Source organism: Tachyglossus aculeatus, chromosome 22, assembly GCF_015852505.1.
Source record: "Tachyglossus aculeatus isolate mTacAcu1 chromosome 22, mTacAcu1.pri, whole genome shotgun sequence".
Taxonomy (NCBI): domain Eukaryota; kingdom Metazoa; phylum Chordata; class Mammalia; order Monotremata; family Tachyglossidae; genus Tachyglossus; species Tachyglossus aculeatus.
Genome location: NC_052087.1, coordinates 27,358,343 through 27,383,968, shown reverse-complemented (window position 1 = coordinate 27,383,968; position 25,626 = coordinate 27,358,343). Strand labels below are relative to the sequence as shown.

The window sequence follows — 25,626 nt, the reverse complement described above, 5'->3', positions numbered from 1 at the left end:
GACAACTGAGCTAGTGGAGTTGCCTCCAGGACACAAAAACAGTACCAGGGGATGCAAATAACCATAGCAGCAAAACAAAGCAGCATTGCAGGAGGATGGGGATGGGGGAGGGGGGGGTGTGTGTGTGTGTGTGTGTGTGTGTGTGTGTGTGTGTGTGTGTGTGTGTGTGTGTGTGTGTGTGTGAGAGAGAGAGAGAGAGAGAGAGAGAAAGAGAGAGAGAGCAAGAGCAGGATGGGGCAGTAGATTCTTCCCTGGCATCACATATCCATATGTGAACTTCATCATCAGTGGTGTCACTTTCAAATACAAAGACATATGGGAAGGGATGGAGTTTTGGTTTTTTTTTAGGTTGGCAGCTTTTTAGATAGGTAAAAACATCCAATTTCAAGTTTGCTAGGTTTAAAGGCACACTGCTTTGAACAATGCCTGTTTTCGAAGGACTACTACAGAGAGAAGTTTCTTGGGGAATTTGAAGATTCATATGAATGCTAGATTGTAAGCTCCTCAGGGGTAGGGATCAGTCCTGCTAACTCCCCATGAACTCTCTCAAGTGCTTAGCACACTGTTCTGCACGACATAAGCAGTGAATAAATGCTGTGGGTTAATATGAGGAATGATACGGGATCTGACCTCTGGGTGAAGGTTCTCCTTGGGTGTACTTCTCAGCATGTCATTTACCCTCCGTGGGCTTTCCAGTCCCAACCCCTAGAACTCAGGCCCTCGGAGAGCTGCTCTTGTTGGGGTGGCAAGAGGACTTACCAGCCAGGAGAAGAAGCCAGCAGACTTGTCCTGGGTGGAGATCTGGCCCTCGTACGGTCCGAAAATGTGTCCTTTGGGGATGACCTCATTCATGCACCGCACATCGTTCTCCCCGCTGGCCTCTTTGACCACCTCTATGCCAGGTGGGATGGTGAGGGCTGCCCGGTCCGGGATACCAACGGGCACCGGGGTGTCGGAGACAAAGACAGGAGGGCCGTGGTTCGGACACTCATCCACAAAGTATTCCTGGCAGGATTCGCAGACTGGAGGTGGAGAGGGCAGGGGTTAAGAAGGATTAGGTCGAGACTACTAGAGAAACTGAGCACCCATGGTCAAGTCTTCGAGGATTGCTCTATACTTGTCTGGGCCACTCCACCACAGGTCCACAAAGATGCTCCCTAAACTATGGAAAACGTCTAGCCTGGACTTATGTGGTCAAGGGAGAGCAAGAAGCTGTGGGGGAGGTATAAAACCAGTCAGAAGGGGACAGTGGTGTCCTGCAGGCACTAACATTTTCCTCAAATCAGCCCAATGCTGACAGATCAGAACCCAGGCTATGAGGGCTTATGCATCCCCTCTTCCCCCCATAAAAAAGCTCACTAATGACCCAAAAGAGCCCTCACAGAATGAGGTTGTTTGCCCACCCACTCTTCTCTTCCCATGGGGCACCCGTCTCCCTTGTCAGCGGTGGGGGGGTGCACCACCAACATATGCAGATGCAACCACTGAGGCAACATCCTACTGCTCACAAAACCTTGCCCTCAACCCCCCGATTACCCCTCCCCAGGTTCGGTTCCTGCCAGGGAAGGCAAGTCCCACAGAAAAATCGTACTTACACCAGAAATCCACTTGCTGGAAGCTCTTGGACATGATCAAGTCCCTCTTTCCTTTCAGCTTCTTGGGTTCGACTTCCATAGATGAGGGGTCAGGTCTCCCAGAGCTGGTCGGGTGTATGTGTCGGGTGGGGGAAAGCAAAAAAAGCCAAGAAGAAGTCACTTGGGAGGGAAAAACAGGATAGACAGTGAAGCCAGAGGCCAGGAAGTGGAGCTGATCCTGCCTTCAGCCTCACCAGCACTGGATGAATCAATCCTCCCATCTTCCTCACCAGATGCAACCTGCGGATCCAGCCCAGGGCCCTGTGGCTACGTGATCTTCTGGCTGCACCACATAACCAACACGGGGCAGGCCTCATCATAGTGACGGCCAGGCTAAGCTCTGGGAAGGTCACTGGCAGGAGTGAGGGAAGGTCAATCACTCAATCGATGATATTTATTGAGCACTTACTATGTGCAGAGCACTGCACCGAGTGCTTGGCAGAGGACAAAACAATAGAGTTGGTAGACACGTTCTTTGCCTACCACAAACTTAGAGTCTACAAGGGAAGGTGGACAGGTAAGCTCCCTTAATGCCCCAGGGAAATGCAGAGATTTACAGAGTCCAGGGATACTGAGACTCCTCCTGTACCATCAGACACTGAGAGAGGTTGGAGAGGTCAAGGGGCAGAGGGGATGTCTTACCACGGCTGGCCATACTCCTGGTCCCGGTGTGGGGAACAGACCTCTGTCTTCACCGTCACCATCTCCCCCATGGAAGCCTGGGTCTGGGCCAAGCAGTCCTTCAGGTTCTCAGTCATCCTGTTCTGGGCAGGGGTGGGGAAGAAGGGGAATAAAAAAACAGGAGAGAAAGGTGAACATGGGGGAGAACCCGGAAGTGGGGGGTGTGGTGTCATTACCCTTCTGACTGGAAAGCCCCGGGGATCCTCATCGGCAATGGGAACATCTGTTCTCAGACCAAGAAAAAATGCCACTTCCATCAGGGACGCCGCCTGGAGCCATTAGCCCTTTGGGTGCCAGAGGGGTGCTGGGTGGCCCTGCAGGAGTAGACTCGGCTCAGTCCCGGCCTGTCATCCTGGAAATATGATGAAATTTGGAGATAGAGGTGGCCCCAGCCGCCTGGACAGAAAGTTGGTCCACTGGGGGCCGGGACGGGGGAAACCAGAATCCAACCTTAGTCCCCAAGTCCAAAGTCACGGAGGGTAGCGGGGGACAAATGGGAATCGCCCTAGGCTGGGGGTCAGGACCCAGTTCCAGGTCCTCCCCTGCCTCCGAGATAGCTACCTAAGCAGTGTGGCTCAGTGGAAAGAGCACGGACTTTGGAGTCAGAGGTCATGGGTTCAAATCCCGGCTCCTCCAATTGTCAGCTGACTGTGGGCAAGTCACTTAACTTTTCTGGGCCTCAGTTACCTCATCTGTAAAATGGGGATGAAGACTGTGAGCCCTCCCAAGGGACAACCTGATCACCTTGTAACCTCCCCCAGCGCTTAGAACAGTGCTTTGCACATAGTAAGCGCTTAATAAATGCCATCATTATTATTATAAGACGGGGTCGCAGCATCGCCAGCGTTGGTCGGGGGGGGGGGGGGGGGGGGGGATCTCTTAGCACCCTGAGGTCCTGGGAGAACAAAAGAGGGGCACAGGGCTTGCAGTTGCCCAGAGTGGCAGGAAACTGGGGGTGGGGGAGATGGGAGGAGGAGGGGATGGGGACCCAGGGGGTTACGGGGGAAAGGCGGCCCAACCGCGGTGCACAGTCGCCAGGGGGTGCCTGCGTCACCTACAAGCCTGCCCCACAGTCCACCCCTGGCCCACGTCCTTCCCCTGGCCTGGAATGCCCTCCCTCCACATAGCCGCCAAGCTAGCTCTCCTCCTCCCTTCAAAGCCCTACTGAGAGCTCACCTCCTCCAAGAGGCTTTCCCAGACTGAGCCCCCTTTGTCCTCTCCTCCTCCCCATCCCCCCGCCCTACCTCCTTCCCCTCCCCACAGCACTTGTATATATATTTGCACAGATTTATTACTCCCTTTTACTTGTACATATTTACTATTCTATTTTGTTAATGATGTGCATATAGCTTTAATTCTATTTGTTCTGAAAATTTTGACACCCGTCTAAATGTTTTGTTTTGTTGTCTGTCTCCCCCCTCTAGACTGTGAGCCCGTTGTTGGGTAGGGACCGTCTCTATATGTTGCCGACTTGTATTTCCCAAGCACTTAGTCAAGTGCTCTGCACCCAGTAAGCACTCAGTAAATATGATTTATTTTGTTAAGGATATGCATATCACTCCAATTCTATTTGTCCTGACGATTCTGACACCCGTCTACATGTTTTGTTTTGTTGTCTGTCTCCCCCTTCTAGACTGCGAGCCCGCTGTTGGATAGGGACCATCTCTATATGTTGCCGACTTGTACTTCCCAAGTGCTTAGAACAGTGCTCTGCACACAGAAAACACTCAATAAATTCTATTTATTTTGTTAATGATGTGCATATCACTTTAATTCTATTTGTTCTGACAATTTGGACACCTGTCTACATGTTTTGTTTTGTTGTCTGTCTCCCCCTTCTAGACTGTGAACCTCTTGCTGGGTAGGGACCGCCTCTATATGTTGCTGACTTGTACTTCCCAAGCACTTAGCACAGTGCTCTGCACACAGTAAGCGCTCAATAAATACGATTGACTGAATGAATGGTGGTGTCCCTCACCCACTGCACGAGCATGGCGGGAGGTGGGTAAACACGAGGGGACCCCAGCCGCCCGGAAGCCCCCAGAAAACGTGGCATGGAGCCCCGGTGCGGAGTGGCAGGCAGAGCCCAAGGGGCACCGCGGCCGGAGGGGGCAGAATAAAATAATAAATAATAATAATAGCACTTATTAAGCCCTTACTATGTGCAAAGCACTGTTCTAAGCGCTGGAGAGGTTACAAGGTGATCAGGTTGTCCCTTGGGGGGCTCACAGTCCTCATCCCCATTTTCCAGATGAGGTAACTGAGGCCCAGAGAAGTTAAGTGACTTGCCCAAAGTCACACAGCTGACAATTTGCAGAGCTGGGAATCGAACCCCTGACTTCTGACTCCCAAGCCCAGGCTCTTTCCACTGAGCTATGCTGCTTCTCTAGGAGTGGGTGTGGGGCCCCGGCCTTTCTCTCCCCTTCACTAACCTCAGTGGCCAGGGGCTCCGTGCCCAGCTAGCTGGGCCGCTGCATTCCTGGGGGCCCCCGGCCGAGGTGTTCCCTTCAAAGCCCTACTAAGAGCTCACCTCCTCCAAGAGGCCTTCCCAGACTGAGCCCCCTTTTTTCACTCCTCCTCCCCATCCCCCCGCCCTACCTCCTTCCCCTCCCCACAGCACCTGTATATGTTTGTACAGATTTATTACTCTATTTATTTTACTTGTACTTATTTACTATTCTATTTATTTTGTTAATGATGTGCATTTAGCTTTAATTCTATTTGTTCTTACGACTTGATACCCGTCCACATGTTCTGTTTTGTTTTGTTGTCTGTCTCCCCCTTCTAGACTGTAAGCCCGTTGTTGGGTAGGGACCGTCTCTATATGTTGCCAACTTGTACTTCCCAAGCGCTTAGTACAGTGCTCTGTACACAGTAAGTGCTCAATAAATACAACTGAATGAATGGATGAATGAATGCTCTAGCTGGCAGCAGCAGGTTTGGTTGCTGGGCGGGCACGTGGGATTCCTGGAGACGCGGCTGTTAAACGGAGGAGACCGGATGGCAGCTCACCACTGGCCCGTGGGCCCCTGCCTCCCTCTGGCCCTGAAGCAGCACGCCCTAATGGCAAGAGCCCGGGCTGGGGAGTCAGAGGATGTGGGTTCTAATCACGACTCCACCACCTGTCTGCTGTGTGACCTTGGGCAAGTCGCTTCACTTCTCTGGGCCTCAGTTACCGCATTAATAAATAATAATAATTGTTAAATTTGTTAAGCGCTTACTACATGCAGAGAAGCAGCGTGGCTCAGTGGAACGGGCACGGGTTTGGGAGTCAGAGGTCATGGGATCAAATCCCGGCTCCGCCACTTGTCAGCTGTGTGACCTTGGGCAAGTCACTTCACTTCTCTGGGCCTCAGTTCCCTCATCTGTAAAATGGGGATTAAGACTGTGAGCCCCCCCGGGACAACCTGATCACCTTGTAACCTCCCCAGGGCTTAGAACAGTGCTTTGCACATAGTAAGCACTTAATAAATGCCATTACTATCATTATTATTATTATTATGTGCCAAGCACTGTACTAAGCACTGGGGAAGATGCAAACAAACCAGGTTAGAACAGTCCCTGTCCCACGTGGGGCTCACAGTCTCAATCCCCATTTGACAGACGAGGGAACTGATGCACAGAGAAGTGAAGTGACTTGCCCAAGGTCGCCCAGCAGACATGTGGCAGCGTCTGCATTAGAATTCGTGACTTTCTGACTCCGAGGCCCATGCTCTATCCACTAAGCCATGCTGCTTCTCATAATGATGGCATTTGTTAAACGTTTACTACGTTCTAAATGCTGGGGTAGATACAAAGTAATAATAATAATGGTATTTGTTAAGTGCTTACTGTGTGCAAAGCACTGTTCTAAGCACTGGAATAATAATAATAATAATAACATTGGTATTTGTTAAGTGCTTACTATGTGCCAAGCACGGTTCTAAGCACTGGAGTAGATACAAGGTCATCAGGTTGACCCATGTGGGGCTCACAGTCTTCATCCCCATTTTACAGATGAGGTCACTGAGGCACAGAGAAGTTAAGTGACTTGCCCAAGGCCACACAGCTGACAAGTGGTGCAGCCGGGATAAGAACCCACAACACGATTAAGACTGTAAGCCCCACCTGGGACAATCTGATTACCTTGTATCTACCCCAGCGGTTAGAACAGTGTTTGGCACATAGTAGGCGCTTGACAAATACTATTATTATTATTATTATTATTATTATTATTATCATCATCCCTTTCTTGATGGGAGTCTCTGCCCCACCTCTGAGCATCGCCACTTCAAGATCTACCCCCTGCATCCAAAGAATGGAAATTCCATAAACTAGCCATCGGAGCGCTGGGATGGATAATGGGGGCTGAGCCTTAAATGGCTCTTTGAGCTCCTACAGTCCTTGGCACATAGTAAGCGCTTAACAAATGCCATAATTACTATTATTATTATTATCCCTCACTTGATGGGCGTCTCTGCCCCATCTCTGAGCATCCCCACTTGAAGGTCAACCCGCCCCGCATCCAAAGAATGGAAATTCCATCAACTAGTCACTGAGGCACCGGGATGGTCAGTGGGGGCTGAGCCTTGAACAGCTCTTTGAGCTCCTACAATGCTTGGCATATAGTAAGTGCTTAACAAATACCACAACGATTATTTCAGCACTATGTCCTCCCAAGCACTGGCTTGGGGGGGTGTCTTGGGGACAGCTCGGCAAGCATCAGGCAAAAACTCCTCATCCTCGGCTTCAAGGCTCTCCATCACCTCACCCCCTCCTACCTCACCTCCCTTCTCTCCTTCTACAGCCCAGCCCGCAACCTCCGCTCCTCTGCCGCTAATCTCCTCACTGTGCCTCGTTCTCGCCTGTCCCGCCGTCGACCCCCGGCCCACGTCATCCTCCTGGCCTGAAATGCCCTTCCTCCGCACATCCGCCAAGCTAGCTCTCTTCCTCCCTCCAAAGCCCTGAGAGCTCACTTCCTCCAGGAGGCCTTTCCAGACTGAGCACCCTCCGTCCTCTCCCCCTCCTCCCCCTCCCCATCCTCCTCACCTTACCTCCTTCCCCTCCCCACAGCACCTGTATATATATATGTTTATACGTATTTATTACTCTATTTATTTTATTTGTACATATTTATTCTATTTATTTTACTTTGTTAATATGTTTTGTTTTGTTGTCTGTCTCCCCCTTCTAGACTGTGAGCCCACTGTTGGGTGGGGACCGTCTCTATATGTTGCCAACTTGTACTTCCCAAGTGCTTAGTATAGTGCTCTGCACACAGTAAGTGCTCAATAAATACAAGTGAATGAATGAATGACTGTCTTCACGTGTCCCCAGAGTCCGGCATTACCCATCAGCAGATGGGGAGGTCTGAAAAAGTTTCTATTTGCAAACTCTACAGGTTCAAGATTCTGCTCCACTCCACTGGTGTTAGGGTCACGATGTCCAAGGTACTCTATCTAGGAAGCCTGGCCCTCTCCAGAGAATCCTTCTTTCATCTCCAAGTGAAAGAAGCATTCACATCCAACAGTACACTACCCTCCCCATCTTCAAAGCCCTACTAAAATTACATCTCCCCACAAGGTCTTCTCTGACTCATCTCCCCACCCAATATCCCTCCCTATTATGTCACTCTATGCACTTGAGTCCGCACCCCCTAAAGCTCAACACACCTCCTCCCCAACACAGCACTTAAGTACATACATAACTCTTTATTCAGTTGCCTCTCCTACCTGTAATTTATTTTAATGTCTGGTTGCCTGGCTAAATCACAAGTTCCTCAAAGGCAGGGAGTGTGTCTTACGCTTTCAAATTCACCCAGGGCTCAGTAAAGTGCTCTACAAAAAGTAAGCACTCCATAAATACCAACTAAGCACTTGGGAGAATACAATATAACAGAGTTGGTAGACATGTTCCCTGTCCTCAGGGAGCACGCAGTTAGGGAGGGGGAGACAAACAATAATATCATTAAATACATAGATTATTGATACATGCATAAGTACCGTGGGGCTGAGGGTGGGGTGAATAAAGGGTGCAAATTCATTCATTCAATAGTATTTATTGAGCACTTACTGTGTGCAGTACACTGTACTAAGTGCTAAGCGCAAATCCAAGTGCACCCTGGACTGATGGATGATTTTCTGAGGAGGTGACTCATTAAATACTAGGTTTACTCCTCAGTAGTTCCCAGAATATTTTCCACAGGGTAGTTTCCCTCCTGCTGGTTCTGGCTGCCCAGGAGAGGTGGGTTCAAGGTCTGAAGGAGGTCCTGAAATCATATAACTAAGGCACGGACCATGGGGCACGGAATGGCAAGAATAGGGCCATAGAGTCAGAAGGACCAAGGTTCTAATCCCAGCTCTGCCAATGACCTAGGGCAAGTTACTTAACTTTTCTTGGACCTCAGTTACCTCACCTGTAAAATAGAGATTAAGATTGTGAGCCCTATACAGGATGGGGACTGTGTCCAACCCAATTAGCTTGTCTCTACCCTAGCACTTAGTACAGCGCCTGGCACATTGCAAGCCCCTAACAAATGCCATTAAAAATTAAGGAAAGGCAAGTTCCTGGGTCCCAGCTTCACCTCAGTTCATTGGGGTGAAGCCTCACCTCTTCTTGTGCCTCACTTTGCCCCAAACTGTGAAACTGGGATAATCACTCCCGCTTTCTCCCTTTTAGGGACAGTGGTGTAAATGGGTTTGGGATCACATCTCCTGTGCTGCTCACTTGAAACTTGCTTCTTACACCTACTGCCACATTGGGTGCGGGCCTGGCAGGGACCAGAGACCAAAAGTGGCCCTGCACCAATAACTAGCATTATAACCATTTCACTTGCACAAGCTCTCGGTCCTGAAATCTTCATGCTTGGAATGTGGGTCGTCCATCTTTTACAATGGAAGATGCCATCATCCTCATCATGATGCAGTTGAGTTCCTTGGAGATAGGTTTCACAGAAATACAAAACATTCCCCGGATTTCTTTACTTTGGTGTTTTCGGCTACCATGTTCACTCTAAAGAACTCACATATGTGCACATGTAAGCAACTGTTACATTGCACATGTGTGTTTACAAATCCTAGTCACTTGCCCAGGGTGAGGCATAACATGAGTGAGAGGAGGGGAAAGAAAATCATATTTGTAGAACCAAATGTATGAAATGTCAATAAGCTTTTTCTGCCAGAGCCTGTTGTGTGACATTGGGCATATCACTTCACTTCTCTGTGTCTCAGTTAACTCATCTGTAACCATATCTCCTACTTAGACTGTGAGTCCCATGGGTCCAACCTGATTAACACGTATCTATTCCAATGTTTAGAGCAGTCCTTGAAACATAGGAAGTGCTTAACACATAACAATAATAATAATAATACCCTAGCAAAGTGATGCTTGCTCTTCCAACCACCTGTTTAAGAATCAATCAACGAATGGCATTTATTGAGCAATTATTATGTGCAGAGCACTGGATTTGCAGAGACCTTTCCTAATTTTTCTATCTAACTTCAACAAGGATGTACTTTCCATGGCTCATTATATGACACTCTCGAGCCTACTTACCTCTCTAGTAACCTGTTATGGATCCCTCCTCCATGGATCCCTCAATCCTAGCCCTTTCAGAACCTAGTTTCTAGTTCCACAACTTCCTATGGTAATACATTCCATAAGGTGACTAGGCATTGGAAAATGTATTTTTAAAACTACACTTTATTTGGTAATTGATTTTTCTCCTGGTTACTTCCTAAAGGAAGAGATGGCTTTTCTTTAAAAAAAAAAAGGTATTTGTTAAGCACTTACTATGTCAATCACTGTTCAAAGCACTGGGGTAGATACAAATTAATCAGGCTGGATACAGTCTCTGTCCCACATGAGGCTCACAGTCAAGTAGGAGTGAGAACAGAGAAGCTGTGTGTCTTGCCCAAGGTCACACAGCAGACAAGTGGTGAGTCTGGGATTAGAACCCAGCTCCTCTGCATCCCAGACTCATGTTTTATCCCTAGGCCACACTGTTTTCCATGCTGCTGGTGAGCTACTCAGTTTTTGGTACTCTGCTGAATTTATCCAGCATTTATTTTCCAAAATGTTTTCACATGGATCATCTCATTTTGTCCTCACCACATCCCCATGAGGTAGGGAGGGACTGATGAGGAAATTGAGGCGGGAGCAGAGAGGTTAAGAGTCTTGCCCAAATGAACACAGCAAGTCAGTGTTAGAACTGGGAAAGAATCCAAGTCTCCTGAAACCAAACCTTGAACTTTTTCCATTAGAAAAAAGTGTGTATGATTCCAAGCTGGAATCGGAATCTCTCTCTCTCTCTCTCTCTCACACACACACACACACACACACACACACACACACACAGAGTAAAAAAAAAAAAAAAAAAAGAAAGAAATCCAAACAGTTCCTTGAGGTCTGATGTTGCCTGAAAGTCTAGATCCTAGTTTAAACGGCATCAGGCCTCAAGAGAGATATTAGACTGTGTGGTCCTTGCAACTGAGAAGCCGCGTAGCCTAATGGTTAGAGCACAGGCCTGGGAGTCAGAAGGACCTGGGGGCTACTCCCGGCTCCACCGCTTGTCTGCTGTGTGACCTTAGGCAAGTCACTTCACTTCTCTGTGCCTCAATTATCTCATCCGTAAAATGGGGATTAAGACTGAGCCGCAGTCCAACCTGATTACCTTGTATCTACGACAGCACTTAGAACACTGCCCGGCCTAGGGTAAGTGCTTAACAAATACCATAAAAAACACAAAACAATCAGGGTGGCCAATTCCATTTACAGCTGATCAGTCCCCCGTCCAGTCCATTTGTCAGGGCCCCTCCACCATAGCTCCTAACACCACATTCTGGGGCTTTAAGCCCATTAAAGCAGGGACTGTGTCTACCAACTCTGTTGTACTGTACTCTCCCAAGCGCTTGGTACAGTGCTCTGCACTCAATACACGCTCAATACATATCGCTGATTGATTGGAAGCCGCCCCGTGTTCCTGTGGACCTGGGAGGGGCGTGAAGAGGCTCTGGAGCAAGTTGGGAGGAGGGGAGCAAAAGCAGGTACATTTATTTAGGTCCCACTTGGTGTGGTGCCCTGTGTTAAGCATTTGGGAAGTGCCAAATAAAGTGACATGCGCCCTGCTCACGAGGAGCTTATGCTCCATTGGGGGAGACTAACACACAAATATTTTCGATACTGTTAGAGTAAATACATTGCAGAAACCTATATACATGAGTGCTAAGGAAAGTGTAAAAGGGTCAGGGGTCCCCCTGAGAAAAACACTGGACAAATTAGGTACACCACAGCAAAATGGGGCATACGGTATCATCACGTTCCTAGCATGCAACATTGGCATCTCCTTGTCCGGTATCTGTCAGAGGCCACCCTAATGTCTTGCCAGGCTTTTCATTTACCTTCTGATGGTGACGCTCTCCGTGAACCTCTTTTGCTGGGGGCTCCAGAAACCCAAATGGAGATTTTTGCTTGGGGGAGGCATGAAGATAGAGCCCGGAGGTGGGAGCCAAGAGCCCCAGAGATTCCTTTTCCTCCACCAGTCCTCAGTTTCTCCTTTGTTAAAATGAGGAACTTGTCTTTGCTCTTTGTTTCCCTGCCCTTCAGAGCAGAAAACGGTGCTGGGGAATCAAGGTGCAGGCAGTTCTTCCTCTTGAAGGCCATTCAGGAGCCGAGAGGGTTAAGGCAATGTGGGCTGGAGGCACATCCGTTTGCCTTGTCTTGGGCGAATCCTGCCAGGAGTTTTTTCCAGGCTGGGCTAACCCAAACTGACATTCAAGGGACTGGGAGGCCCTAGGGGGGAAGGAGCTGAGGGGAGAGGGAGGAGGCGGCAGCAGCGGGGAGTGGGTTTCCAGGGCCAGCGTCTGGCATTATAAGAGCAACATGCAAATTATATGCAAAAGAACATGCAGCATTTGGTAACAGAACTGCAGCCCTGCTGGTGAGCCCAAAGGATTGGCTCAGACACAAGGAAGCTCTGCCTGGGTATCCCGTGCCAGCCGGCTCCTCAGTGTCTGGAGACACATAGATTAGGCAAGGAAACACAGCAACGAGGGGGAATGCCAGAGCCTGGTTCCGTGGAGTGGGAGAGCAGATGTAGCCTAGGACTCCAAAATTCCACTTTCATGAACTCCAGGGAAGCCTGGGCACACTTCACCCCAATGGAGCGAGGAGGGAGAATCCCTATGGAATGGGTTGGGGGAGGCAGGACCCCCCAGGGAATAGGGTAGGGGGAAGCAGGGAACCCAGTCAATGGGGTAAGGGGAAGCAAGACCCTCAGGGAATGGGGGAGTAGGAGGAGGCAGGACCCCCAGAGAATGGGGTGAGAAGATGGGAGAAACAGCTTGATGAAGTTTCTGTTAGTACTGCTGGGTTTTGCTTTTGCGTGCCTAACTACAACCTTTTATATTTACACAAAGCCCGGTGCTTAGAACAGTGCTTTGCACATAGTAAGTGCTTAACAAATGCCATTATTATTATTATTGTTATGAGTCACTTTAAATCAATCCATGGTATTTATTGAATACTTACTGTGTACAGAACACTGTACTAAGCCCTTGGGAGAGTACAATAACAAGAAGATATGATCCCTGCTGTCGAAGAGCTTATAAAGCTAACAGGGATAGACACTGAAAAATTACAGGTAAAGGAAGCAACCAAGTATGAAGACTTGTTTCTAAAGGCTGGGGGCAGGGAAGGAGTGAGTAGCTCAGTGCTTAAGGAGGGAGCTCCTCATGGGCAGAGAACGTGCCTACCAACTCTGTTATACCGTACTCTCCCAAGCAAGTACAGTGCTTTGCACACAGTAAGACTCAATAAATACGACTGATTGAGGACTCAAGTGCACAGGTGATGGAGCAGGGAGGGAAAATTGGGTGGGGAAATGAGAGGTGAGTCACGGTAGGTTTCCTGGAGGAGACGTGATTTTAGTAGGGCTCTGAAGTTGGGGAGAGCTTTGGTCTGCTAGAGGTGAAGAGGGAGGGAGTTCTTGGCAGGAGGATGGGCATTTTATGAGCCATTCCTCCTTCCAATCTCCCCCACTCACTCCATTTTACAGAGCCCAGAAAGGTGAAAGGTCATGTTCAAAGACGAGAACCCGGTGAACCTAGAGTCTTGCCAGGGCCGCCTCCTGGACTGCATTGGCCCTTGAGCTCCAGGCCGACAGGGAATAAGGACGAGAGCGGTCATCTGCATGCAGGGGTCGGGGGAGGAAGAAAGGAAGGAAGGAGGAAGATCCTTTGTGTTCTCAGTCCAAACCCAGCTCTTGGATCCAATTTGTAGACCTGGAGAAGACCCAACCAGTTTGTCTCCCGACCAGCCCCAGGGGCCCGAGGGCCAAGGCAAGTGTTGTTTGGCAAGGCGAGCATTAAAGCTCCAGAAGTCACAGTGAGCAACAACTTACCTAGCTAGAGCCAAACCCAAATGAGAAAAGGGGGCACCCAGGCTGGGGGACGGGGGGCCACGGGAAGAGGGGCAGGCAGACAGGGGAGAAGAAACAGTTGCGGGGGAGACAGGAAAGACAGAGGGGGGCGGAGAAGAAGAGACAGAAAGGAAGTTCTGAACTGATAAACTGAGGTTGTCAAGGCAAGGTGGGCAAAGAAGGCCACCAGTGAGAGGCCAAGAGAGAGACTGGGTGTTTGTCAACAAACAGACTAGCTACCACTGCCTCAGTATCTGCCCTTCAATTGCAGCTTTGCCCACTGGGAAAAAGACCTCTCAAACCAAACTCTCAAATATTTCCTTGTTTTTTTTACTTTTCTTTTTCTTTTAAATGGTATTCGTTAAGCGCTTACTATGTATCAGGCATTGTACTAAACACTGGGGTAGATACAAGCTAATCAGGTTGGACAAAGTCTGTAACTCTTGTGGGGCTCACAGTCTTAATCCCCATTTTACAGATAAGGTAAAAGAGGCATAGAGAAGTTAAGAGACTTGCCCAAGCTCATACAGCAGACTAGTGGTGGAGCTGGAATTAGAAACAAGGTCCTACGATTCCCAGGTCCGGGTGCTTACCACTAGACCACACTGCTTCTCTTGGTCCTGATCATACTTCTCATTTGTGGATAGGGCCTAACCTAAGTTCCCAGCCTGTGGGAAAGAAAAACACCCCCTCTCTTTCCATCAAAACCTAAGTACTGGGGTGGGGGAGGGAAGATGATGATGATGATGATGATAATGATAATAATAATAATAATAATAATAATAATAGCAGCAGTAGTTAAGTGCCTTCTCTGTCAGGCACTGTACTCAGAACTGGGGCAGATACAAAATAATCAGGTTGAATAAAGTCCGTCTCACAACGAGCTCCCAATCTAAGACACTACCAGGCTTATTTATCGTGGAATCAAGACAAAGTGACCAGCATCTTCTGGTCACCTCCCAGCTCAAACCTTCCAATCTCCCTGATCCTCCAATCAATCAATCAACTGTATTTATTGAGTGCTTACTGTGTGCAGAGCACTGTACTAAGCGCTTGGGAAGTAGAAGTTGGCAACATATACAGTCCCTACCCAACAGTGGGCTCACAGTCAGGGTGAGTAAACCCTGGGGAGCTTCAACCTCTGATCACAGTACCAGTGTTTGGATTCAGAGAGACTGCAGAGACAGGAGCAGGCATTATCATGGGGCTAGCCAGTTTGGCACAAATACCTTCAACACCCTCTTCCCCATCTCCGGCCATTGACGCAGAGAAGGAACCTGTATGCCACTGATGAGGGTCCATCCATCTGGTTTTCTATTAGGAAATCTGGTTTGCAGTTAGGCCTCCGCATGCCATTAGGTCCAGCTTTTTCATTTTGAACACTCAGCCTCCCTCCACCACCAAGTCCCACAAGCCAGAAACGGCCTCGGGGTTCCCAGAGATCTAAGAGGGGAATGCCTTGGCCCTGGGGCAAAGGGAGAGGCCAGGGTTCTCCCTGGGATGTGCTCTAGCCTCTGGGTGGTTCTGTGAAAGCTTCTCTAGGACAACATCACGCTGCATCTGTTTAGTTCTGGGGGAGCAAAGGCCCGGCCACACTCCGGAAGTTCTGTCAGAGGCAGAATCAGTGCCAATAGTCTCTGGCACCCTAGTCCTTGTAATCCCCTAATTGTAATAATAATAATAATAACGATTGTGGTATTTGTTAAGCTCTTATTATGTGCCCAGCACTGTACTAAGCACTGGGGTAAATACAAGTCAGTCAGATTTGAAACAGTCCTGTCCCACATGGGGCTCACAGTCTTAATCCCCATTTTGCAGATGAGGGAAACGAGGCAAAGAGAAGTGAAGTGACTTGTTCATGGTCACACAGCAGACAAGTGTTGGAGCCGGAATTAGAACCCATGTCCTTCTGACTCCTAGGTCCGTGCTCTATCCACTAGATTATGGGTCCAAGTCAACTACCCCGGACACCCCCACCACCCCCGCACCTCAACTGATCTCGCAAAACTTCTCTTCTTCTTCAGGAAGTACAGAACAACAACCATCACCATATTCAACCCTACCAAGTTGGTTGGTACTGTACTTTCTTCCATTTACAGATGAGGAAATTGAGGCCTAAAGATTAGAAAGGCCACTGAGCTGGGCCCAGAACCGGTCTCAGGACTCTCCCCACGCCAGTAACAGAACTACCACTCTTACTAATGATCATATTAAGTACTTACTAGGGACCCAGCACTGTGCTAAGCACTGGGGTGTATACAAGATAATCAGATCAGACATAGTCCCCATCCCACATGCGGCTCACAAGTTCAGGAAGAAGGTGGCAGGGGGAGGAGAATAAATATTTTATCCTCATTTTACAGATGAGGAATCTGAGACAGAAAAGTTGTGACACAGAAAAGTAGTGTGACAAGGTCATCACACTACAGTGGCAAGGCTGGGCTTAGTATCTGAATCTACTGATTCCAAGTCAAGGGCCTGTTACACTAGGCCGTGTTGGTTTTCCCTTACAAACAGATGCCTCATTTACAAAATCCTCCTCCTTCTGATTTAGACTGTGAGCCCTCTGTGAGACAGGGACTGTGTCCAACCTGATTATCTTGTATCTGCCTCACTGCTTAGCGTGGCTTAGTGGAAACAGCATGGGCTTGGGAGTCAGAGGTCATGGGCTCTAATCCTGCCTCTGCCACTTGTCAGCTGTGTGACTTTGGGCAAATCACTTAACTTCTCTGGGCCTCAGTTCCCTCATCTCTAAAATGGGGATTACGATGGTGAGTCCCATGTGGGACAATCTGATTACCCGGAACTGAGGCCCAGAGAAGTTAAGTGATTTGCCCAAAGTCACACAGCTGACAAGTGGCAGAGGCAGGATTAGAACCCACGACCTCTGACTCCCAAGCCCATGCTGTTTCCACTAAGCCACACTAAGCTGTGAGGCAGATACAAGATACAAGTTGTTGCCAACTTGTACTTCCCAAGTGCTTAGTACAGTGCTCTGCACACAGTAAGCGCTCAATAAATACGATTGATTGATTAATCTGGTTGGACACAGTACCTGTCTCACAGAGGGCTCACAGTCTAAGTAGTAAGTACTTAACAAATATCATCATTATTATTATTAATAAATACCATAAAAATACCCCAATTATTATTAGTACTATTATCATTGTCATTGCAGAGGAGGGAAAAGAAATAGAAAGGCTGTTTAACAAGCTTTTGCTCAAAACTTAGGGTGCTGTCCAGTTCTCTCAGGACAGCGTAGAGAACTCTGTAGAAAAGTGGCCACCTGTTCGACCAGGACAACCATGACCCCAGATGGCCCCAACCTCACATCTATGCTGAGGCTGTTGGCTAAACCAAGGTCGGTCAAGTAGTCCCCCTCAGCAATGAGAGGACCTGCCTGGCTCTGCGCAGGCTGGTCAGCTGCCACTTGTGGAAGGGCTTAGGCTGCCTGGGGTCTCCCAACAGACCCATGAACACGGACTGTCCAGCCCAGGACTAGAAGGTCTAAAGACACTAAGTCCACTTGAATCCCCCAGCTGTGGCTTAAATCACATAAAGCCAAACCACCAGTGCTTAATACAGAGCTTTGCACACAATAAGCCCTTAGGAAGCAGCATGGCCTACTGAACAGAGCACAGGTCTGGAATTCAGAAGGACCTGGATTCTAATCCTAGTTCCACCACTTGTCTGCTGTGTAACCTTGGACAATTCACTTAACATCTCTGTGACTCAATTCCCTCAACTGTAAAATGGGGATTAAGACAGTGAGCCCCATGTGGGACATAAAAATAATGATAATTATGGTATTTGTTAAGCGCTTACTTTGTTCCAATCACTGTTCTAAGCACTGGGGTAGATACAAGGTAATCAGGTTGTCCCACGTGGGGCTCAGAGTCTTAATCCTCATTTTACAGATGAGGTAACAGGCACAGAGAAGTTAAGTGGCTTGCCCAAAGTCTCACAGCTGACAAGCCAGGATTAAAACCCACAATCTCTTACTCCCAAACCCGTCCTCTTTCCACTAAGCCACGCTGCTTCTCATGGACTGTGTCCAACCTCATTATCTTGTACATACCCTAGCACTTAGTACAGTGCCTGGCTCATTTTTTTATGGTATTAAGTGTTTACTATGTGTCAGGCACTGTTCTATGCACTGGGGTAGTTGCAAGCTAATCAGTCCATGTCCCACATGGGGCTGTAGTCTTAATCCCCATTTTACAGATGAGGGAATTAGGCACAGAGAAGCTAAGTGACTTGCTCAAGGTCACGCAGCAAAGTGGCGAAGCTGAGATTGAAACCCAGGTCTTTCTGGCTCCCAGGCCCACGGTCGATTCACTAGGCCATGTAAGTGCTTAACATATACCATTGAAAAATAAATACATATCATTATTACTACTGCTTCTGCCCCAGTGGCACAATGAATTCTGGTATCACAACTGATAAGCCTGAACCCATGGAAAACATATTATACCTCCAATTCGAGCCACCTCGAAGTTGGATTAGCCAAGCAACTTTGCCCTACATTTAATACTAATAATGAAGCCATTTATTAAGCGCTTACTGCATGCAAAGCACTGTTCTAAGCGCTGGGGAGGTTACAAGGTGATCAGGGTGTCCCACAGGGTGCTCACTGTCAATCCCCATTTTACAGATGAGGGAACTGAGACACAGAGAAGTTAAGTGACTTGCCCAAAGTCACACAGCTGACAAGTGGCAGAGCCGGCATTTGAACCCATGGCCACTAACTCCAAAGCCCGGGCTCTTTCCACTGAGCCATGCTGCTTCTCTACATGTCAGCCAACCCCAGCTTGGGGGACTGGCCGATGCCTTTGCAGGAAAATGTAACGGCTGGGGATAACTGCAACCGTTTACCACGCTCCTCTCTCCCGTGCCAAGACTTGGGCCATCAGCCAGGTCAAGCTGCCCCAACGGCCGTGGCCCGGGTTGCGTTCCTGGGAACCTCCCAGGGCAGTTTGGGAAGTGGGCCACCACAGGTAAACTGAACGACAGCTGAGCGGAGAAGAACTGGGCTGCTGCTCCGGCAGTCAGGGAAGCCTTGGGAGGGGCGGGGGGCCAGGAGCTGGCATTTCGCTCGGGCTGGCAAACACAGCCCTTCCAGCTGGCAGAGCCGTTTTCATTTCTTACACACACGCCCCCGGATGGGAAATGATTCATGAAAACGGAGAGGATAAAATTAGCCAGAAGGCAGCAAAATAATTTATGCGTCCCAACAGTCGCAGGCTGGCTGGCCGACGCTGCCAGCTCCACCTGGCATCTCCACTGCCCGCAAAGAAGCTGCCCGGACAGCAATCAAGCTTCTGTCTCCCTCTGCTTCCCAGTTCAACCCCTCCAGAGAGAGGAGATAACCTGGAAGTATGGGCTTGAAGGTCTCCCTGGTCCTTCCCTCCAGGGTCGGAGCAGAGACCAAGTTTAGGAATACCTGGAACTGACCGGACCCCCTTCGCCTTTCCCAGACTCTGGGTGAAGCCACTCCTCAGTGCCTAAGGCACCAGTCCTGAATTATTTAGCATGTTCCGGGGCTTTGTGGCACAGCAAAGTGCACTATGAAGCACATGTACTGCTCTGCTACCCTGCAGGAGAGCAGAGAGCCCCTCCCTATCAGTCATGGCCAGCATGAAGAAGAAGTAAAGAGAGAAGCAGCGTGGGCAAGTGGGAAGAGTGCACACCTAGATTCTAATCCTGGCTCCACCATTTGCTTGCTGGGTGACCTTGGGCAAGTCCCAACTTCCTTCCTTCAATCGTATTCTTCTCTCTGCCTCACAGCGTGGCTCAATGGAAAGAGCCCAGGCTTTGGAGTCAGAGGTCATGGGTTCAAATCCCAGCTCCGCCAATTGTCAGCTGTGTGAATTTGGGCAAGTCACTTGACTTCTCTGTGCCTGTTACCTCATCTGTGACTGGGGATGAAGACTGTGAGCCCCACGTGGGACAACCTGATCTCCTTGTAACCTCCCCAGCGCTTAGAACAGTGCTTTGCACATAGTAAGTGCTTAATAAATGCCACTATTATTATATTTCTTCATCTGTAAAAACGGGGAAAAGAACCTGTTCTCCTTCCCTCTTAGACTATGAGCCTCATGTGGGGCAGGGACTGTGTCCAACCTAATTATCTTGAATCTACCCCAGCACTTAATAGAGTGCTTGGCATACAGGATGCACTTAACAAGTAGTCAATCATTTACTGAGCACTTATTACGTGCAGAGCACTTTAGAGAAGCAGCGTGGCTCAGTGGAAAGAGCACAGGCTTTGGAGTCAGAGTTTCGAATCCCAGCTCCACCACATGTCTGCTGTGTGACTTTGGGCAAGTCACTTAACTTCTCTGAGCCTCAGTTACCTCATCTGTAAAATGGGGATTGACTGTGAGCCCCACGTGGGACAACCTGGTCACCTTGTATCCCCCCCAGTGCTTAGAACAGTGCTTTGCACATAGTAAGCGCTTAACAAATGCCATTATTATTAAGTGCTTGGGAGAGTACAATACAACAGAAATAGCAGATACGTTCCCTGCCAATAACAAACTTGTAACACAATTATTATTATCATTGCAACCAAAGACTACCCATGTCCATCTGCGATGGAAGGATTGGCACAAGCAGGTGCCACTCAACCTGAGCTCCTCTCTCGCTCTGGTTCGCCGAGGGGAGGCCACCAGTTGGAGCTGATCATGTAGTGGCCCTGCACTGTGGGTAAAAGCTCACCAGACCCAGCAGTTCATTTGTTGACGGTCTCGATCAAGTCCTTGTGGATAAGCCCACGGGGACCAGAAAGTCATCAATGCGGTCTTCCTGAAAGTGGGCTACTACCCCCCACCCTCCAGCCCCAACGCTGGACAATGGGTCTTAAGCAACAGCTTCGCAGCTGAGGGCTTTTGGTTTGATTCCTGGCTCTGCATTTAATAATGATTATGGTATTTGTTAAGCATTTACTATGTGCCAAGCACTGTTTTAAGCACTGGGTTAGATAATATTAATAATAATTATGGTATTTGTTAAGCATTTACTATGTGTCGAGCACTGTTTTAAGCGCTGGGGTAGATACAAGGTAATCAGGTTGTTCCAAGTGGGGCTCACAGTTTTAATCCCCATTTTACAGATGAGATAACTGAGGCACACAGAAGTTAAGCGACTTGCCCAAGGTCACACCGCAGACAAGTGGCAGAGCCAGGATTAGAACCCATGTCCCCTGACTCCCAGTTTGGACACAGTCCCTGTTCTACATAAGGCTCACAGTCTAAGTAGGAGGGAGTTGGATATAATTCCCGTTTTACAGATCCGGAAACTGAGGTCCAGAGAAGGTAAGTGATTTACACAAGGTCATATAGCAGACAGGTGGCGGAGCCAGGATTAGAACCCAGGTCCTCTGACTCCCAGACCTGTGCTTTTTCCACTAGGTCACACAAAAACTCCTCACTCTCAGCTTCAAAGCTCTCCATCACCTCACCCCTTCCTATCTCACCTCCCTTTTCTCCTTCTACAGCCCAGCTTGCACACTCCGCTCCTCTGCCACTAACCTCCTCACTGTGCCTCATTCTCGCCTGTCCCGCCGTCGACCCCTGGCCCATGTTCTACCTCTGGCCTGGAATGCTCTCTCTCCTTCCACTCATCTGCCAAACTAGCTCTCTTCCTCCCTTCAAAGCCTTACTGAGAGCTCACCTTCTCCAGGAGGCCTTCCCAGACTGAGCCCCCCTTTCTCCTCTCCTCCTCCTCCCCTCCCCTCCCCATTTGCCCCCCCGCCGTTCCCCCTTCCCCTCCCCACAGCACTTGTGTATATTTGTACGTATTTATTACTCTATTTTATTAATGATGTGCATATAGCTATAATTCTATTTATTCTGATGGTATTGACACCTGTCTACTTGTTTCAGTTTTTTGTCTGTCTCCCCCTTCTAGACTGTGAGCCCATTGTTGGGTAGGGACCATCTCTATATGTTGCCTATTCATTCAATTGTATTTATTGAGCACTTACTGTGTGCACAGCACTGTAGTAAGCACTTGGGAAGTACAAATCGACAACAGATAGAGATGGTCCCTACCCCACAACGGGTCCACAGTCTAGAAATGGGCTCAGAGTCTAGATTTGTACTTCCCAAGCGCTTAGTACAGTGCTGTGCACACAGTAAGGGCTCAATAAATATGACTGAATGAATGGATGCTTCTTACTTAAGCTTGCTCTGTGGCTTTGAGCAATTCCCCACATGGTTCTGGGCCTCAGCATCCTTACAAGTAAAGACTGGAGAATACTGGGACACTTCCAGGTAATGGCCATTCTTTGACAGGTTGCCTACCACCCAACGCAGTGCCATGGCTCCATGCCATACAAGTCTGTTATCAGGATTGCTCTTAGATACATTGACAACTTTAGGAAACAGTTACATCACGCAGAACAGGCCCCATGCTGTGATTGTGTCTACAAACTGTTATATAGTACTCTCCCAAATGCTTAGTACTGTGCTCTGTAAAAAGTAAGCACTCAAATACCCCTGACTGATTGATGGGGATTGTTCCCCTCACACTGAAGAGGCAATGGGACCACACAGTATGGGTGTGTAGATCAGAACCTGTGACCTCCCCTTCCTCCTGTTGCCCCGTCCCTCCCCTCCCACTTCAGACCCTTTGTTATTTTTATGGTATTTGTTAAGCGCTTCCTATGCGCCTGGCACTGTTCTAAGCACCGGGGTAGGTACAAGCTAATCTGGTTGGACACAATCCCTGCCCCACATAGGGTTTGCAGGTGTAATCCCCATTTTACAGATGAGGTAACTGAGGTACAGAGAAGTGACTAGCCCAAGGTCACACAGAGGACAAGTGGCAGAGTGAGGACTAGAACCCAGGTCCTTCTGACTCCCCAGGCCCATGCTCTATCCACTAGGCCATGCTGCTTCTCCAAGGAATCATTCTTTCTTTACAAAAGAAAAGTGAGAAAACTGCTTCCTCTACCAAAGACGGTCAGCCTCAGCCTCAAAACAACCAGAGGAGAAGCCTGGTAAGAACCAAGAAGAGACCCTAAAGCCTGATTAATCCCGGCCAATCACCTGGGCTGCCGAGCCCGGCGCCACCTCCTCCTCCTCCTCCAAACAGCAAATCCAAACGGGAATGAGGCCCGAGTGACTCCCGGGGCGCCGCTGGCCAGGAGGCACCCACAGCTGGGCCGCTCTCTTCTCCCGCACACCCTTCTCGTTTGCTGAGGGGGCAGAGATAGTGATCACCCAGTATAACAGGCTGCTTTATTGAGAGCTGGTAAATCTCCCTGCCACCCGGGGTTCAGGTTACATGTCTCAAGCCAAGTGAGGGGGTCAGCTTGACCTCCTTCCCTCGCTTTGGGCACTGAGCCAAAATTTCCTGGGGTCAAGTCTACCAGGAAATCAGATACCCGTGGGCTGCATTCCCCAGCGCCATCACTGCATCGGAACATTCCCTTCCAGGGGATGTGGCAGACCTGAGGGGCCCAGCGGCCCCGGCTCTGAGCCTGTCTTCTCCCCATCTCTGTGGGCCCTCTTCTCTCTTGGGGTGAGGGAAGCAGGGGGGCTGAAGTGGGATAAGGCCCCTGGGAAAGCCTGTAGGAGCTGGGGGTGCCAATTCCCTTGTGGCCAGAGGGGAAGAAATCCCTGCTGAATGGCTCTCATCCAATCCCATTCTCCTCCTCCAGCAGGCTTGGTACCCCAGGCTCCTCATGGGCGAGCCAGAATGCTATTCAGTAAACCTATTTGGAGCAAGTCTGCATTGGGGAAACCCCCCAACATTTTTGCTTACAAAGTTACTAGACTCCTGGGCTTACAGGCCAAGGAAAGTGGGTCAAGGGGCAAACCACTTCGCCTCAGGAGAGGATGAGTCAAAACAATGATGGGGGAAAGCAGCCAGTTTAGTCTGCTTTGGTTTAGGGGAATTACACACACACACACACACACACACACACACCCCCACACCCCCACACACACACACACCCTCTCTCCCCCCCCCCCGCCCCCCCCCCGCATGGACAATCCACTCCATTTTCAAAAAAGGAAGAGCTTCCTTCCTCCTGTCCATCCCAGTGAGCCACCCACACCACAATGCAGGAGATGATCAGCAGGAGCTAGCTTGCTCCCCTTCTCTGGTAGCCCAAGATGTAGACATGGGATGGTTAACTTGTGGTCTGGGGGTGCCTCACCCAGCCTCTGAGATGATATCATCTGGCCCCTGGACGAGGTGCACCTGGAGGAGTTTCCACCCGGCCGTCCGGCCAGCTGTCACGGCCACACAGACTCGTCGATTCAGGCATCCCCGGGCCAGCCTCCCACAGCCATTAGAGCAGCGGGCCCCGGGCTCTCCCCTCCCTGTTCTCAGGAAGCTGCTCTTCCTGCTCCTCGGGTTGCTCCCTCCAGCCTCCCCACGCAGCTAGATGTTAAAGCATTCATCAGACTCCCCCCTTCCTTCCCTCCCCATGCCTCTTCCTACCTTGGTCATAGCACTGTCGGTCATCCAGGTGTGAATCCCCGATTAGCGGCAACCTTACATCTCTCCTAAGCAAAAGCAGCTCTGCCTGGAGAAAGTAGATGGGAAGTCCTTACAGATGGCAATCTGGTGGCCCCAACAGGAGGCTAATGCCCCCTTTCCTAGTCCCCGAGCCCCTGGAAGGGGAAAAGCTGTCCCTGCGAAGGTGGGCACTGGGAGCAAACTTTCCAGTGACTGGCTGGTGCTAATCCAACCAATCAATGGAATTTACTGAGCGCTAACCATGTACAGAGCACTGTGCTAAGTACTTGGGAGAGTACAACATAACAGATTTGTATAACGGACATAGACTACATATCAGATAACATAACTAGACTATAACCTTGCCCTCTAATGATAGCATTTAATGATAGCATTTATTAAGCATTTACTATGTACAAAGCACTGTTCTAAGCACTGGGGAGGTTACAAGGTGATGAGGTTGTCCACGGGGGGCTCACAGTCTTAATCCCCATTTTTACAGATGAGGGAACTGAGGCCCAGAGAAGTTAAGTGACTTGCCCAAAGTTACACAGCTGACAAGCGGCGGAGCTGGGATTTGAATCCATGACCTCTGACTCCAAAGCCCGTGCTCTTTCCACTGAGCCATGCTGCTTCTCTAGACTGTAAGCTCCTTGTGGGCAGGGAACGTGTCTACCAACTCTTGCATCATACTCGTCCAAGTGTTTAGTACAGTGCTTTGCACACAATAAATGCTCAATAAATATGATTAATTGATTTGGTAGACATGTTCCCTGCCCACAAGGAGTTCATGGAGCATGGCCAGCTTGCTCTTCTCCTAGAGGGCTGGTCTTGGAGCCCTCTAGAAGTGAGTGCTTCTGACCAGACATTCTTCCAGGTAGTAATAGCTGGGGAGGATCCCAAATCCTAAGTGGGGGGTCATTAGTTCTGGTTTTCCTTGGATTGTTCTGATTCAGGACACGTTTTGGGAGATGAAATCAGCAAACTGGGGGCCTGCCCACATCCCTGACCTGTGAAAGATGCTGCTGCTGTTGCTGAACCCAGATTGAGCAAGTCCAGACTCCCCAGAACAAAACCCCAAATGCCAATGGAGAATCAGAACAAAGATTCCTGGAGTTTTAACGCTGGTCTATCCCTAAAGCAAGAGGCAGGATTGATGGCACGATCAAAACCAGCCCGACCCCCGGAAACCACACCACCCGGCAGGAAATGCTTCAACCGTTCAGGGCCCCAGTGGACTGAACTATTTGGAGTTCTGGGGGAGTGGAACAAGGCCCAGCTAGGATCTAATCTTGTACGTAAAGCAGTGGGCTGAAAGTGGGAGATGAAAAGAGGGAGAGAGAGAGAGAGAGAAAAAAAAAAGACGCAGACAGCCATGCAGTAATAAACATACCATAAGCTCATCTCGCTTGTCCATAGCTGGTGAGAGGAAGAAGAAGGGTT

The 25,626-nt window shown here is 49.3% G+C and overlaps 1 protein-coding gene across 6 annotated transcripts in view; it reads right to left on the bottom strand.

Moving 5' to 3' along the window:
• Window positions 1-25,626, bottom strand: part of PRDM11 (PR/SET domain 11) — a 67,454-nt gene that overhangs the window by 25,485 nt on the left and 16,343 nt on the right. For 4 of the 6 annotated variants that reach the window (XM_038764575.1, XM_038764573.1, XM_038764577.1 and 1 more), the window contains exons 2-4: window positions 2,277-2,398; window positions 1,596-1,699; window positions 760-1,022 (exon numbers count right to left, since the gene is read on the bottom strand). In XM_038764575.1, the coding sequence (XP_038620503.1) occupies window positions 760-1,022; window positions 1,596-1,699; window positions 2,277-2,392 (483 nt within the window). In that variant the 5' untranslated portion in view covers window positions 2,393-2,398. Of the gene's footprint in view, window positions 1-759; window positions 1,023-1,595; window positions 1,700-2,276; window positions 2,399-11,692; window positions 11,741-25,626 lie in introns of those variants that run through there. The other 2 variants (XM_038764576.1, XM_038764574.1) reach the window with 2 other exon arrangements.